Below are 16,022 nucleotides of genomic sequence, written 5' to 3'. Positions count from 1 at the left end.
TCCAAGTGCTGGGTTCTGCACATTGGCCACAACAACCCCATGCAGTGCTACAGGCTGGGGTCAGAGTGGCTGGAGAGCAGCCAGGCAGAGGGACCTGAGGGTGCTGGTCAATGGTAGGCTGAACATGAGCCTGCAGTGTGCCCAGGCAGCCAGGAGGGCCAATGGCATCCTGGCCTGCATCAGGAACAGTGTGGCCAGCAGGAGCAGGGAGGTCATCCTGCCCCTCTACACTGCACTGGTTAGGCCACACCTCGAGTCCTGTGTCCAGTTCTGGGTCCCTCAGTTTAGGAAGGAGGTTGACTTGCTGGAACAAGTCCAGAGAAGGGCAACAAAGCTGGGGAGGGGTTGGGAGCACAGCCCTGTGAGGAGAGGCTGAGGGAGCTGGGGTTGCTTATCCTGGAGAAGAGGAGACTCAGGGGTGACCTTATTGCTCTCTACAACTACCTGAAGGGTGGTTGCAGACAGGCAGAGGTTGGTCTCTTCTCCCAGGCAGCCAGTACCAGAACAAGAGGACACAGTCTCAGGCTGCACCAGGGGAGGTTCAGGCTGGAGGTCAGGAGGAAGTTTACACAGAGAGAGTGATTGCCCATTGGAATGGGCTGCCCATGGAGATGGTGGACTCACCATCACTGGAGGTGTTCAGGAGGAGACTTGATAGGGTGCTTGGTTTCACAGTTTAGTTGGTTGGGTGGTGTTGGATAATAGGTTGGACGCGATGATCTTGAAGGTCTCTTCCAACCTGGTCTATTCTACTCTATTCTATCTCTCCTCCTACCCTGTGCATTTCTTTACACCTTGCCAGGAAGCAGGAGGTCTGCACAAATGCCAGAGGCTGCTGCTGTACAACATCACTCCCTGGTCCTGCCTGGGATAACCTTCTTGGGTGCACAACAGTGCTCTGCACATTCAGATTGACTCTGCCTTTTGCCAGCACCTGCAGGTCCTTCCAGCTCTGCTGGTTTCCACACAACTGCCTGGAACCAATCTGTGTTTGCCTTATTCCTTTTCCCTGGGTGTATGAATTTACATTTATTAGCACTGAACTGCATCTTATTGCCTTCAGCCCACTGAGCTGATTCTTCACAGGCACTCTGCTGCTGGGATTGGAGGGAATAAATAATTCCCTGTCTCAGGGTAGTCTGTTTGCTTTCCAATTTCAGCAGCACCAGTGAAGCTGACTACAAGTCAAACTCACTCCTAGCTCATTAACAGACCTGCTAAATCAATTGTATCCCAGCACTTTCCTAAACAGCACACCCCCCCAACCCCCCCAAGCACTACTCCTGTCTGAAGTCTCTTCATTAACATGGACTCTGTGAATCAAGCAGTGCTCCTCTGGCCTCTCTATAGTTTTGAAGTTGTTATTCACACATTTATTTATTACAGCTCCATTGCAAACTAGGAGTCCTCTCTTCAGTCTGCTCACAGTGCATAAGTGGCCAAGAAGGCAAATGTTCTCATGGGGTGCACGAAGAAGAGTGTGGCCAGCAGGTCATGGGAGGTTCTCCTGCCCCTCTGCTCCATCCTAGGGAAGACAACACGGAGTGTTGTGTCCAGTTCTGGGCTCCTCAGCTCAAGGGAGACAGGGAACTACTGGAGAGAGTCCAGGAGAGGATACAAGGACACTAAGGGATATGGAGCATCTCTGTGAGGAGGAAAGGCACAGGGGACACAGTCTCAAGCTGCACCAGGGGAAGTTTAGACTCGAGGTGAGGAAAAAGTTCTTCACAGAGTGTCATTAGTCATTGGAATGTGCTGCCCAGGGAGGTGGTGGAGTCACCATCCCTGGAGGTGTTCAAGAGGGGATTGGACGTGGCACTTGGTGCCATGGTCTAGTCATGAGGTCTGTGGTGACAGGTTGGACTCGATGATCTTTGAGGTCTCTTCCAGCCTTGGTGATACTGTGAAGGCTGAGAGACCTGGGGCTCCTTAGCCTGGAGAAGAGCAGCCTGAGAGGGAAACTACTCAGTGCTCAGCAAGAGCTAAAGGGCAAGGGGCAAAAGGATGGGGCCAGACTCTTCTCAGTAGTGCCCAGCAACCAGGCAAGGAGCAATGGGCACAAACTGGAACCCAGGAGTGTCCATCAGAACAGGAGGGAAAGCTTCCTAATGTCTGGTTCTTGAGGCTGCTTCCTCTCCTCCAATCACTTGCTCCTTGGGAAAGGAGACCAATACTCACCTGGCTCCAACCTCCTCTCAGGGAGTTGTAAAGAGCCAGAAGGTCTCCCCTAAGTCTCCTTTTCTCCAGGCTGAACAACCCCAGTTCCCTCAGCTGCTCCTCCCAACACTTGTGCTCTAGACCCTTCACCAGCATTGCTTTCCTGCTCTGGGCACACAAAACCTCCTTCAGCTCTTTGTATGCAGATAGATGTTTGTACTTGCAATGGCAACACTCCGTTCAGAAACTGATCACAGCAGGGGGGTGGGGGGGAAAAGATCCATCACAGATTTCACAAGTCAGACATCTGAGCTTCAAAACACGGTGTGATTTCCATCCCCACCTTGCAGTTCTGGCTGTTCTGCTGCTCCTCCACAACAAACACTCACAGACAGGCTGGAATCTCTGAGCAAGAGATCTGAAAATAAGTTTACCATTTGCCAACGATCTTATTGACGTAGCCAGCTTTCTTCAGCAGCTCTGGAAGCAGCAGTTCAGAATCTGGGATTCCTCCTACTATATCCTGTGGTGTGTATGCTGCATAAAACAAACAGAAAGGCCTTCCTGACTCTCACAAATACTAAAGGCAACAGCCCATGGCTACTCAGCAGTAGTAACCCAACTGTTACTGGCTCAGAAACAGCAGTCAGCTGCAAGTTCCAGCAACCTCACTCCTTGGAAGCCCTCCCAGGCCACAAGATGAGAACAAGTTGATTCATAGAGGTCAAAGGGAGATATCAAGCCCCTTGCACAGCAGTAATAAAGAGGCTGCCATCACAGATTAAAGGTGAGACCCTTGAAGAGGTGGAGGAGGTCATAAAGAAAGCAAGTGCTTTAGGAGTGCACAGAAGTTGGTTTTGCTCTCCAAAATTTGCTTTACATTTCCTAAAATATAGGCTTTATCCCCCCCTACAATCAAATGATTGATCAACTTCCTCAGACTGCAAGAGCTGAAAGAAATTTTCTCTCTCTGTGAAGCTGAGAGACCTGGGGCTGTTAGCCTGCAGAAGAGCAGCCTGAGAGGGGATCTGCTCATAACTCAGCAAGAGCTAAAGGGTGGGGAGCTGGGCTCTTCTCAGTGGTGCCCAGCAACAGGATAATGGACAGAGGGCACAAACTGGAACCCAGGAGGTTCCACCTGAGCAGAAGGAGAAGCCTCTTTGGTGTGAGGGTGCTGGAGCCCTGGAGCAGGCTGCCCAGAGAGGTTGTGGAGTCTCCTTCCTGGAGAGATTCCAAACCCACCTGGACATTGTGATCCTGGGCAAGCTGCTGTGGGTGACCCTGCAGGGAAGTGGGACTGGGCAACCTCCAGAGGTCCCTTCCAGTCCCCACCATGCTACAGCTCTGGGATATGTCTCCTACAGCTCACAGCTCTGTAGCCCTTGAGAATCTGAGGTGTGCCTTTGGTGAGGGTGGAGGTAGCCACAGGCTTGCTGACACACAGAATGAATCAGGATGGAACTGCTGCTTGCTTGCCAAGCACGTGGCATGCGTCACACTGGAAGTGATCATGGGAACAGAAACCAACCCAAGGATGTTATGAGTTGATAATCTTCCCTGGAAGCACCACAGGCACAACAGTGCTATCAAACAGCCAAGGCTGAGATGGTTGGGAAACTGGCTGCTGAATCATACCCTGAGCAGCTTGTTCTTTGCTCAGGGTGTTAACACAGACCCCCACGTGACTTTCTTTCACCAGACACCAATTAGCCTGCCCAGAGGAAACACTTCTCAGCCAGCAGAAGCAAATGGCTCCACCAGCCTTGTTTGGGTCTTTTAACCCGAGGAGGTTTTCCGCTCGATGAGGAGGAAGCAATAAATTTCACGCTCATTACCAGCGGGTAACGTGGTAATCTTTGTGTGCCACTCTGCGAGACCCATAGGGAAAGACCACTGAGCCAAACCTTTGTTCCAAGCAAAGCTTCCTACAAAGCCCAGAGGGGAGGGAGGAGAGGCAGGCGAGTCAGGATGCGGCCCGTACCGTTCCTGGCGTGCGCGTTGGTGGTGTAAAATCCGTTCCTGACGGGGAGGCGGCCGCTCAGCAGCGCTGCCCTCGCTGCAAGGCACAAAGAAGGGGTTACTGGGCAGCCACTCTCTGCTGAAACACTCATAAATCTATTACTATTAGTGCACTGAGTCTGAGGACAGTGCATGGACCGAAGCATGTTATACCCTTCTGACACAGCCAGCTGCTACGATCACCCACATCAGGGCAAGCAGCAAGTGCCCTCTCGGCAGCAAGCCACAGAGACATCCAGGCTCTAATTCACAGTATCACACAGTATCACTAAGGTTGGAAGAGACCTCGAGGATCATTGAGTCCAACCTATAAACACAGGCCCCATGACTAGACCATGGCACCAAGTGCCACATCCAATCTCCTCTTGAACACCTCCAGGGACGGAGACTCCACCACCTCCCTGGGCAACCTGTTCCAATGACGAATGACTCGCTCGGTGAAGAACTTTCTCCTCACCTTGAGTCTAAACCTCCCCTGGTGCAGCTTGAGACTCTGTCCTCTTGTTCTGGTACTGGTTGCCTGGGAGAAGAGACCAAACCCCTCCCAGCTACAACCACCTTTCAGGTAGTTGTAGAGGGCAATGAGGTCTCCCCTGAGCCTCCTCTTCTCCAGGCTAAGCAACCCCAGCTCCCTCAGCCTCTCCTCACAGGGCTGTGCTCAAGGCCTCTCCCCAGCCTCATTGTCCTTCTCTGGACACGTTCAAGTGTTTCAATGTCCTTCTTAAACTGAGGGGCCCAGAACACCACTTAAGCTATTTGAGGACAAACCCCAGTGAAGTTTGGTCCCCTCTGCTAAATTACTCACTGATGAAATCAATTGCTCTTCACTACCCAGTGTGGCAGCCCTCCTAGCTTCCTTCTCAAAGCAATACTTGGTACCACAGAATGGGTTGGAAGAGATCTTAAAGATCACAGTCTCAGGTTGCACCAGGGGAGTCTTAGGTTGGAGGTTAGGAAGAAGTTCTATGCAGAGAGAGTGATTGCCCATTGGAATGGGCTGCCTGGGGAGGTGGTGGAGTCACCATCATTGGATGTGTTCAGGAGGAGGCTTGATGGGGTGCTTGGTGCCATGGTTTAGTTGTTTAGGTGGGTGGGATTGGTCGATGGGCTGGACACGATGATCTTGAAGGTCTCTTCCAATCTGGTTCATTCTTGTCTGTTCTCGGAATGTAATGAAGCTGGAGGTGGGGAGATTCAGGCTGGATGTGAGGAGGAAGTTCTTCACCATGAGAGTGGTGAAGCCCTGGAATGGGTTGTCCAGGGAGGTGGTTGAGGCCCCGTCCCTGGAGGTGTTTAAGCCCAGGCTGGATGAGGCTCTGTCCAGCCTGATCTAGTGTGGGGTGTCCCTGCCCATGGCAGGGGGGTTGGAACTGGATGATCCTTGTGGTCTCTTCCAACCCTGACTGATACTATGCTACTATGATACTTCCAACCTCCCTGCCACAGGCAGGGATACATCCTCCTAGACCAGGTCGCTCAAGGTCCTATCCAACCTGCCCTTAAATATTTCCTTCCAAACTTGGAGCCTGCACATGTGTAAGAGGAGATGAAAAGACAGATTTCAATGCTTAAGGCTAAGTTTTCATTGAACCATTTAGGTTGGCAAAGACCTTTAAAAATCTCCAAGCCCAGCCATAAAGCTTGCCTGAAGAAAAGTCAGGTAGTAGAGAAGAGCAAGCTGTCCAGCTTTGCCACTAAAAGTCAGGTCCTGGCCACAGGGAACGTTTAAACAGATGTTTAAGGTGAAGCATGTGCAGTACCACCACTGGCCAGCGTATCTGAAATGCCTCCTCTGAGCAAGGACATCGTCGGTGCCCGGCCAAACAAGTGACAGCCCAAACAAAAAGCCCTTGATCCTCATTTTTGTTTCAGTTCTTGGCTACCAGTGAGGTTTGAGGGGGGAAAAAAAAAGAAAGATAAACTCCCCCCCACAAAGATAAAAGCAAGGAGGATAAAACTATCAGCCTCTCCCAGACCCAAAGCACTTCTTTTATCTCTCCTACCCTCCCCCAAGAGTCTTGCAAGCCACCAAGGGTCAAAAGCAGGACACACTCTGGCTGTCATCCCTCACATGAAAGTCTCACCAAAGCCAATGGAATTAGACAAATCATGTACAGGCTGGTTTTGTGCAGCAACAATTTGGCTGTTTATGCCAAAGGAAGATGAAAACCCCCTCATGGCTGAGGCTGTCATGTTGTACAACAAAATCCTTCAGCTGGACTGATTTGATCACTGACCCAGGGCTTTGCATGAACTGCAGATTGCAGGGTGGGTTTCTTCCCCCCCTTCCCAATCAAAACAAATTAAAAGGGAGGAAAAATGCAAGATCAAAGCATCAAATCCAAGCTCTGCCCCGAGGGTAATCACTGGTTTGGTTGCTAGGTCACGTCAGATGCTGGCCACCATCCCAATCTCCCCAGAAGGTGGCATGTTTATGTGCGAGCTTCACTCTCAGGTTTACTTACATGGAGAACAGAGGGGGTTGGCAGTATAAAAATCCAAGAACAGCATCCCTTCTGAAGCCATCTGGTCTAGGTTAGGAGTTTCCTTAGAAGGCTCCCCAAAAGCACCTACATCACCCCAACCCATCTGCAGAAAGAACACACCACAAGATGCACGTTTACTCTTCCACAAGGAGATCGCCGCTGGGTCCGCAGAGCTTTTAAGGCATCCCTTCATCTCTACATCTTCATGGTGTTTGCCTTCCTCCTTGGGGATGGAAAGCTGGACATGAGCTGGCAAGGGGCACCCCCAGCCCAGAAGCCAGCTGGTCTTGGGCTGCATCCCCAGCAGTTTGGGCAGCAGGTGGAAGGAGGGGATTCTGCCCCTCCGCTCCACTCTGCTGAGGCTCCACCTGCAGTGCTGGGTCCAGCTCCAGACTCCTCAGCACAGGAGGGACATGGACTTGCTGGAGCAGGGCCAGAGGAGGCCACAGCAATGATGGAAGGGATGGAAGCCTGCTCTGAGACCACAGAGTTGGGGTTGTTCAGCCTGGAGAAGAGAAGGCTCCAGGGAGACCTTCTTATGGTATTTCAGTACTTAAAGGGGTCAAACAGAAAGCTGGGAATAGGCTTTGTGCAGGGCCTGCTCTGACAGGACAAGAGGTGATGGTTTTGAACTAAAAGAGGGAGATTTAGACTGGATAAAAGGAAGATATTTTTTCTGCTGAGGGTGATGAGACCCTGCCCAGAGAGGTGGGAGATGCCCCATCCCTGGAACCACTGCAGGTCAGGTCGTGTGGGGCTCTGAGCAACCTGCTCTAGTCGCAGATGTCCCTGCTGACTGCAGGGGGCTGGACTGGATGACCTTGAAAGGTCCCTTCCAACCCAACCACTCTGTGATTCTATGATCCTCCTGGGCCAGACTGGCACACCAGCCACATGGTTCTGCTTAGGGAGTACTTCACAAACATGATAAAAATTATCTCCCCTAACCCTGTGAACCCATCACACTTTTCACTGGTGAACAGGAAACCGAGGCACCCATGAGATTAAGCAGCTTGCTGGCAGCATTAAGGCACTTGCATGAGAGCTGGCTACAAACCCTGACACCTTCACTCCTACTGAAGTGCCCAAATACCAGGCAGCCCACACCAACCAAGGAAACAGTTACACATGGCATGCTCAGGGCTGTGCAGCTGCAAATCTGACCCTGCAGCCCCTGGCTACTTGGCTTTGTGTCGGACCACTGACCCCAGGACTCCACCTCAGCCTGCTGCACCTGTCTGTGTCCACAGAGCTAGAAATGCAAGGGAAAAGGTCTGAACTCAACAGCAGTGCAGCAGGAAAAGAGAGAAAGGGTTTGTTTTAAAAGCCAGCTGTGGAGAGAAACCTGCCAGAGGCCTCACTTGTCACTTGGCTCATTTGCATCACAGTGGTTTCACCTTGTGTCTTCCTCCTAATTCAAAGGGGTCACACCCCAGGAGAAGCATAAAAGTCCCATCACCTTGTCTGCCTTCATTGCTGAGCACCATTACTGGTAATAATACAAATAAAATGAAGTGACTTTAAAGCAGAAGGTTCTAGAAGGCAACAACTTAATGAGCAATTAGGCAGTGTGGTTGCTAGAGATTCTATGATGCTTTTACAAAAAGGCAATGACTTCCTTTAATACAGATGCTTATCAGGTGAGCAACTGATACAGAGGGGGGAATGTATCAAGATCTCTAGAAAGCCATCTGTCTGGTCCCATCTGAGGCTCACATCTACTCTGCAGCTGTCTAGCTTGGGGAAGAAAATCGTTGCAGAGCTGCAGAGCTGGGTGTTGAGGTTTGGCCAAGGAGCAGTACCACCTAACACTAGGCTGTGAATTAAATGAGTTCAGCAGGAGCCCCCCTGAGCTCTTCATTCCTCAGTGTCTCTGTCACCAAGAAAGACTAAAACCCAGGACACTGTGCTGCTCTAACTGACATGCAGCAGCAGAGTCACAGAAGAATGGTTTGGGTTGTGAGGGACCTTAGAGATCATCGAGCCCCAAGGCTCCTGCCACAGACAGTGACACCTCCTGCTAGGTTGCTCAAGGCCCTATGCAACCTGGCTTTGAACACTGCCAGGCTTGGAGCCTCCACAGCTTCTCTGGGTAACCTGTTCCAGTGCCTCACCACTCTCATGGGGAAGAACATCTAATGTCTAATCTGAATCCAGCTTCTGGCAGTTTGAAGCCATTACTCCTCATCCTGTCACTCCATCTCTTTGTAACAAGTCCTTCTCCAGCTCTCTTGCAGCCCCCTTCAAATACTGGAAGGCTGCTCTAAGGTCTCTCTGAAGCCTTCTCTTCCCCAGGCTGGCCCACCCCAACTCAGCCTGGCCTCACAGCAGAGAGCTTCCAGGTGGGGTCTCAGCAGAAGAGAGCAGAGGGGCAGAATCCTCTCCCCCCACCTACTAGGCTGCATAGCCAGGATTCAGTGGCTCCTGGGCTGATGGACTGCCCAAGGCTCAACTGGCCTGAAAAACCAGGCTTACAAGGTGATTATCTCATCTAGGAGTGTAGGAACACTCTGAAAACAACAGTCCTGATGAGTTGGCTGAACAGGAGATAAGAGCTTGCCTACCCTTTGAGCCACACACCCACTCTCACCAGCTTTTCCAGCAGCTTAAAAGGGCACAGAACAGATTTCAACTACAAACACACCTGAGAGATGATCAGACTCCTACATAAGGTATACAACCCTAAAATCATTAAGGTTGGAAAGACCTTTAGAGTCATGGAGTCCATTAAGCCAGCACTGCCAGGTCACCATTAGACCATGTCCCTCAGCACCATATCTACATGACTTTGAAAGCCCTCAAGGTGTGGGGACTCCACCACTGCCCTGAGCAGCCTGAGCCAGGCCTTGGCAGCCCTCCCCTTTTTGAGGAAGAAATTGTTCCTCATGTCCAATCTAAACATCCCTGCTGTAACTTGAGACCATTTGCTCTTGTCCTGTCACTTGCTCCTTGGGAGAAGAGACCAACCCACATCTGCCTCCAACCTCCCTTCAGGGAGTTGTAGAGAGCCAGAAGCTCTCCCCTCAGTCTCCTTTCCTCCAGGCTGAACAACCCCAGTTCCCTCAGCTGCTCCTCACAAGACTTGTGCTCCAGCTTTGTTGCACTTCTCTAGTCCCACTCCAGCACATCAATGTCCTTCTTGAAGTGAGGAGCCCAAAACTGAACCCACTATTTAAGGTGCAGCCCCACCAGTGCTGAGTATGTAAGTGCCCATTCCACCTTCACCAATTCTTAACACAAAACCTGGAAAGGACTCAAGAACAAAAGCAACTGAGCACAATATAGAATCAATAAGGTTGGAAAAGACCTCAGAGATCAAGTCCAACCTGTCACCCCAGACCTCATGACTAGACCATGGCACCAAGTGCCACATCCAATCCCCTCTTGAACACCTCCAGGGATGGTGACTCCACCACCTCCCTGGGCAGCACATTCCAATGGCTAACAACTCTCTCTGTGAAGAACTTTCTCCTCACCTCCAGCCTAAACTTGCCCTGGTGCAGTTTGAGACTGTGTCCTCTTGTTCTGGTGCTGGTTGCCTGGGAGAAGAGACCAACCCCCTCCTGGCTACAACCATGTTTCAGGTAGTTGTAGAGAGCAATAAGGTCTCCTCTGAGCCTCCTCTTCTCCAGGCTAAACAACCCCAGCTCCCTCAGCCTCTCCTCACAGGGCTGTGCTCAAGGCCTCTCCCCAGCCTCGTTGCCCTTCTCTGAACACGTTCAAGAGTCTCAATGTCCTTCTTAAATTGAGGGACCCAGAACTGGACACAGGACTCAAGCTGTGGTTTAACCAGTGCTGAGTGCAGGGGCACATCTTTCAGTGTAAGCTCTTACAAACTCACTCAAATATTCCTGTTTATTTCAAACTTTTCCAGATCATCACATCAGCTTTTGAGCTGTGCCTGAATCACCCAGCCTGAGATGTCTGATCATGAATCACGGCACAGAGCCCAACATTCTATTCCACAGACACTGGGAATGGATGCAGCACTCAGCTGAACGTGGAGGCCACGATGGTAGCATCCTGCCCATCAAGGAATCTCTGTTCTGCAGAAGGCAGTGAGACAGACTTCTGGGGAGCACAAATAAATGCTCCAGACATGTTCTCAAAACACAAACCTTGTCAAGCCCCCAAATAGCTCTTTATGTGCACTTAGGATGTCCAGAAAACTTTGCAGGACAAGGGTCATAGGGAATCAACACAATGAAACCTCTGCCTCAACAGCAGCACAGCCTTGGACCCAGCTCACACCACAACACAACGCTGGTGTGAGCTCCAGGACCACACCACAGCATCCCTGATGTGCTGCACACACACCAAGAACAGATCACAGAATCACCAAGGTTGGAAGAGACCTCAGAGACCATCAAGTCCAACCTGTCACCACAGACCTCACAACTAAACCATGGCACCAAGTGCCACGTTCAATCCCCTCTTGAACCCTTCCAGGGACGGTGACTCCACCACCTCCCTGGGCAGCACATTCCAATGGCTACCAACTCTCTCTGGGAAGAACTTTCTCCTCACCTCGAGCCTAAACTTCCCCTGGCACAGCTTGAGACTGTGTCCTCTTGTTCTGGCGCTGGTTGCCTGGGAGAAGAGACCAACCCCCTCCTGCCAACCAACCAGCCCCCTCCTCCCAGACAGCAGCAGAAGGCTTTTGACAGTGGCCCTACCAAGCACCCATTCCACTCCTGGGGTCTAGGAGAAGGTGGGCCAGCACAGGACCACACTCCTACCCCAGTGACAAGCTCCCTATGGAGCCGAGTCCCTGACCCCTGTCAGCCGCAATGACTCCTTCCCGGAACTCAAGCTCCCACCTGGGAACAGCCTCCCCCCCCCCCCAATACCTGCTCAGCATCACCCTCCCTCTCCAAGTGTCTTCCTCGCAGTGACACTGGCCCCTGTCTCCCCCTGCGAGAAGTGTTCCCCGCGCCCCCCGGCCCGACTCACATCGTCCATGAGCAGGAGGAGGATGTTGGGGGCGGCCGCGGCGGGGCGCAGGGCCCAGCAGAGGCAGAGGGGCACGAGCAGCGCCCTCGCCATGGCAACACCGCCCCGCCTCACGTGAGCGCCGCCCGTCACGTGAGCGACGTCCGTCACGTGAGCGACGTGGGGGCTCGGCCGGCGCGCGGAGGCGGGGCCAAGATGGCGGTGTGCATCGCCGTGATCGCCAAGGAGGTGGGGCGGGGGGAGCGCTGCGGGGGCCCAGGAGGGACAGAGCGGAGGGCTGGTGAAGCTGGAGGGCACTGAAGAGGCAGGGGCTGGGCCGCAGGATGTGGGCTTGACGAGGGCAGGGGGCCAGGTGTGATCATGGGGCCCGAGGGAAGAGGGGCTGGGCCTCGGGGAAGGGGGGGAGCGAGGTGGAGCTATGGAGCCTAAGGGGGCACAGAGAGGTCAGGTTGAGATGTGGGGCCTGGGGGAGAGGGGCGAACGAGTGGAGCTGGGGGACAGGGTGGGGAAGAGGGGCCTTGCCCTCAGGATATGGGGCATGAGGGGGACATTGCGGCCAGGTGTGGTCATGGGGCATGAGGAAGCGTGAGTGGTGAGGGGCTGGGCCTCGGAGGAGGATAGGGGAGTCAGGTGGTGCTGTGTGACCCAAGCAGGACTGAGCCTCAGGTTCTGGGGCCAGAGTGGGGCCAGGTGGAGCTGTGGGTCCTGAGTGCAGCAGTTGGGCCAGGTGGGGTCATGCAGTTTAAGGAGGGGTAAGGGGAATGGGAATGGGGCTGGGTCTCAGTTTGTGAAGCATGAGGGGAGCAGTACTGGAACTGTCAGGCCAGGTGAGATTGTGGGGTAGGTGTGAGGGGACATGCAAGGTGTCAAGTTGTGGGGATCAACACAGAGCCTTGGCAGACAGTGGAGGTTGAAGTAGTCTGGGCAGGAAGAGGCTGGGAGAGCTGGGCAGTGCGAGATTGCCCTTTGGTGTCCTGCTGACCCGTTTCCAGGGGAAGAGAGGGGTTTTGCTCACAAACTGCATGAGGACAAGCTCTCCTGGGACAAGGGGACCCTGGTCAAGCAGTGGAAAGACAAGCCTTATACAGTGTCTGTGCAAATGATTCTCCTGTTACTAGTGTAGGATGACAGATCTGCCTCACAACTGCTGCAGGCTGTAAACAGGGGCTGTGCTATGGCAGCTGTGAATGTAAAAGGGTTAAAATAGCTTACCTCTGGCAGCAGAAGTGGGTGAGAGCACCATTGTGGCATCAGCTGTCACACAGAAGAGTGGCTGAGTCCTACTCAGTGTCATTTGTTCTCCTCCTCAGAACTATCCCCTCTACATCCGGAGCGTTCCAACTGAGAACGAGCTGAAGTTCCACTACACTGTGCACACCTCTCTTGATGTCGTGGATGAGAAGATCTCTGCCATGGGCAAAGCTCTGGTAGATCAGAGGGAACTCTACCTGGGGCTCCTCTACCCCACTGAAGATTACAAGGTGTATCTTTTGCCACACCACTCTGTGTTTATAGGCTGCTGGGAGGGGCTCCATATGGGGAACCTCTCTTCATTCTTGGTGCCAGGTTGAAGGCAGCAGCATAAAATACACAGGCTTGGTCCCTGACCTGTTTGTTGCAGCAAGGTTCCAAGTTTGGTGCCTTGGTCAGTTCAGCAGCTGCTTCAGTGCTCAGGCAGGTGGTGGAAACTTCAGCTTTAGCCTAAATGTGGGAGAGCAACACATGGAGAGTGTGTGGTGCAGCCAGACTTAGAATCAGAGAATGGTTTGGGGTGCAAGGGACCTTTAAAAGTCATCTAGTCCAACACCCTGTAGTCAGCAGGGACATCTGCAGCTAGAGCAGGTTGCTGAAAGCTCCAGATAACCTGACCCTGGTTCCCAGGACAGGGCATCTCCCACCTCTCTGGGTAACCTGGGCCAGGGTCTGACCACCCTCAGCTGAAAGAATTCTTCCCTGCTACCCAGTCTAAATCTCCCTCTTTTAGTTTAAGCCATCACCTCTTGTCCTGTAACAACAGGTCTTGCTAAAAAGTCTGTCCCCAGCTTTCTAATTGGCTTATTGAAGTACTGAAAGGCCACAAGAAGGTCTCCCTGGAGCCTTCTGCAGGCTGGACAACCCCAGCTTTCTCAGCCTGTCCTCACAGCAGAGGGCTTCCAGCCACTGCTGTGACCTCACCTGGCTCTGTTCCAAGAGGTCCATGTTTTCTTTCTGGATTTTCACAAACTGGTGGTTAATTGTCAAAAGTCTCAGGTCAGGTCACACTGGCTGATAGTAGATCTCCAGATTTCTGCTTCAGTCTCCCAAAGAATACTTAAAATAAGGTGGCTTTGCCATTAAAAGGGTTCAGAGAGAAACCCTTACTGAGAGAGCTAGTTGAAAGCTGGCTCTGAAACTGACTGAGTGAGCCTGAGCTGGAGTCAAAGGTGGCAGAAATCAGGTAGAAACAGGATAAGTCTATTAAGCATGAGGTCTTGGGTGACAGGTTGGACTTGATGATCTTTGAGGTCTTTTCCAACCTTGTTGATTCTGTGATTCCAAGTTATGCAGTCTGCTTTTGCTTGCCTCAGTGAGTCCTAGTTGTGTGCTGGCCACGGCAGGAACGTGGCATTTCCTCTCAGCTTGTTTCTCTGAGCCCACCCCAGGCACATTTCCTGGCTGTGCCAGGCCCTGGTGTGCCAGGAGCAGGTTACCTTGACAGCTGCACAGATATGGCTACGTGACAAACTCCAAGGTGAAGTTTGTTATGGTGGTGGATTCCTCCAACACGGCGCTCCGAGACAATGAGATCCGCAGCGTAAGTGCAGGAAGCCGGAGCACAGCTTGCCACGGCAGTGGTTTTGTTGCTTCCCCTGATTCATAAAGTGCTGAGATGCCAAAAAGGAAAAAACACAATCCTCATCATGAAACCACATTCCCTTTTCAGATGTTCAGAAAGCTGCACAATTCATACACAGACATCATGTGTAACCCTTTCTACAACCCTGGGGACCGCATCCAGTCCAGGTGAGTGGGTGCATCGTGCCTGATCCTTCTGAGCCTTCTCATCTTTTTGGTCTTTGTCATCTCTCTGGACCTACCTGTGATGTAGTAGGACCCAAGGGAAGAATGCTTGTGGTTGACCCTTCAGCTGTGCCTGCTCTGACTTGCTGAGTGGAGAGCAGCTCTGCTGTCTTCAGGCTGTTGCTGGACAACAGAGAGCTGATAAGTCTCAGGAGGAGTTACACTGAACTCTGCTTCCCACCTCAGAACTGGTGTTAGAAACATGGATTCAAAGAAGTTAGTAACTGGGGAGAAAAAGCTGCCTGGGTTATAGGTAAATGTGAAAATAGAGGTAAGGAGAGGAGGTTCAAAAGTGAACAGCTGCACTCCACAACCTCTCTGGGCAGCCTGATCCAGTGCTGTGGCACCCTCACAACAAACAAATGTTTCCATATGGATCTTAAAGGTCTTTCCCAACCTGAACAATTCTGTAAGTTATTTTGTACATTGCTGAGGCACTTCTACAGCCAGGATAAAACCTGTGCTTCAACTTAGAATCATTTAAGCTGGAAAAGGCCTTTAAGATCTAGTGTAGTTTCAAATCTGAGCTTAAGTCATTAGCTCAGCAGATCTTGCTGTAGTTAAAGCCACATGTTCAGCTGAGGGAAAGCCAGCTTGTTAACCAGTTAGAGCTTTCATTAGCCATTGGTTTTGCCACCAGAGATCTGCTGCACAGAACTATCTGCTTCCTTCAATCCACTGTGTGTGTTTCCTTCTCCAGGGCTTTTGATAGCATGGTGAACTCCATGATGATGCAGGTGTGCTGAAGCTCTGCCTCTTCCCTTCTGAGCCCTGAGAACATCCCCTCTGTACAGGAGCCTGCCTACCAAGTGATGTAAATATTGTCTGCAGTCTGTGTAATATTTTATATGTATTCTATGTAAAATAAACCTGACACCTGCAAGGTTTGCCTGCATTTTGTCTCCTGGAAACACGAGTTGCTGTTGAGCTTTTATGCCTTCAGGTAACATGAGAGACAGCTCTTCAGGAAGGTCAGCCATGTCAGAAGACAGTGTGCATTTATCCCAGCTGCACTGAGAGACCATAGAATCATTTTGGTTAGGAACAACCTTCAAGATCATCAAGTCCAGCCCTTAACCCAGCACTGCCAGGGCACCACTAAACTGTGGTCCTCAGCACTACATCTACACTGCTTTGAAATCCCTCCAGGGATGGGGAATCCATCACTGCCCTGGGCAGCCTCATCTAGGCTTTGGCAATTCTGGGGAAGAAATTGTTCCTTATGTCCAAACTAAACCCACCCTGAGGCAGATTCCTTTGGTCCTATCACTTGTTCCTGGGGAGAAGAAACCAAGTCCCACCTGGCTCCACCCTCCTCTCAGAGAGTTGTAGAGAGACATAAGGTCT

The 16,022-nt window shown here is 51.8% G+C and overlaps 2 protein-coding genes across 4 annotated transcripts in view; one reads left to right on the top strand and one right to left on the bottom strand.

Annotated features, from left to right (window-relative positions):
* GALNS (galactosamine (N-acetyl)-6-sulfatase) overlaps positions 1–11,728 on the bottom strand; it is a 67,892-nt gene extending 56,164 nt beyond the window's left edge. For all 3 annotated transcript variants that reach the window (XM_068150771.1, XM_068150772.1, XM_068150773.1), the window contains exons 1-4: positions 11,616–11,728; positions 6,642–6,765; positions 4,139–4,213; positions 2,592–2,694 (exon numbers count right to left, since the gene is read on the bottom strand). In XM_068150771.1, the coding sequence (XP_068006872.1) occupies positions 2,592–2,694; positions 4,139–4,213; positions 6,642–6,765; positions 11,616–11,708 (395 nt within the window). In that variant the 5' untranslated portion in view covers positions 11,709–11,728. The remainder of the gene's footprint in view (positions 1–2,591; positions 2,695–4,138; positions 4,214–6,641; positions 6,766–11,615) is intronic.
* Positions 11,729–11,761: 33 nt separating this feature from the next.
* On the top strand, positions 11,762–15,570 carry TRAPPC2L (trafficking protein particle complex subunit 2L). The gene is made up of 5 exons (XM_068150770.1): positions 11,762–11,843; positions 12,926–13,098; positions 14,322–14,409; positions 14,539–14,618; positions 15,376–15,570. The coding sequence occupies exons 1-5, from the start codon at positions 11,811–11,813 to the stop codon at positions 15,419–15,421; spliced, it is 420 nt and encodes a 139-aa protein (XP_068006871.1). The 5' UTR covers positions 11,762–11,810; the 3' UTR covers positions 15,422–15,570.
* Positions 15,571–16,022: the final 452 nt, after the last annotated feature.

This window comes from Melanerpes formicivorus, unplaced genomic scaffold (genome assembly GCF_026170545.1).
Source record: "Melanerpes formicivorus ecotype bairdi unplaced genomic scaffold, bMelFor1.0.p_v2 SCAF_20, whole genome shotgun sequence".
Taxonomy (NCBI): domain Eukaryota; kingdom Metazoa; phylum Chordata; class Aves; order Piciformes; family Picidae; genus Melanerpes; species Melanerpes formicivorus.
This window is presented reverse-complemented; position numbering and strand designations above follow the sequence as displayed.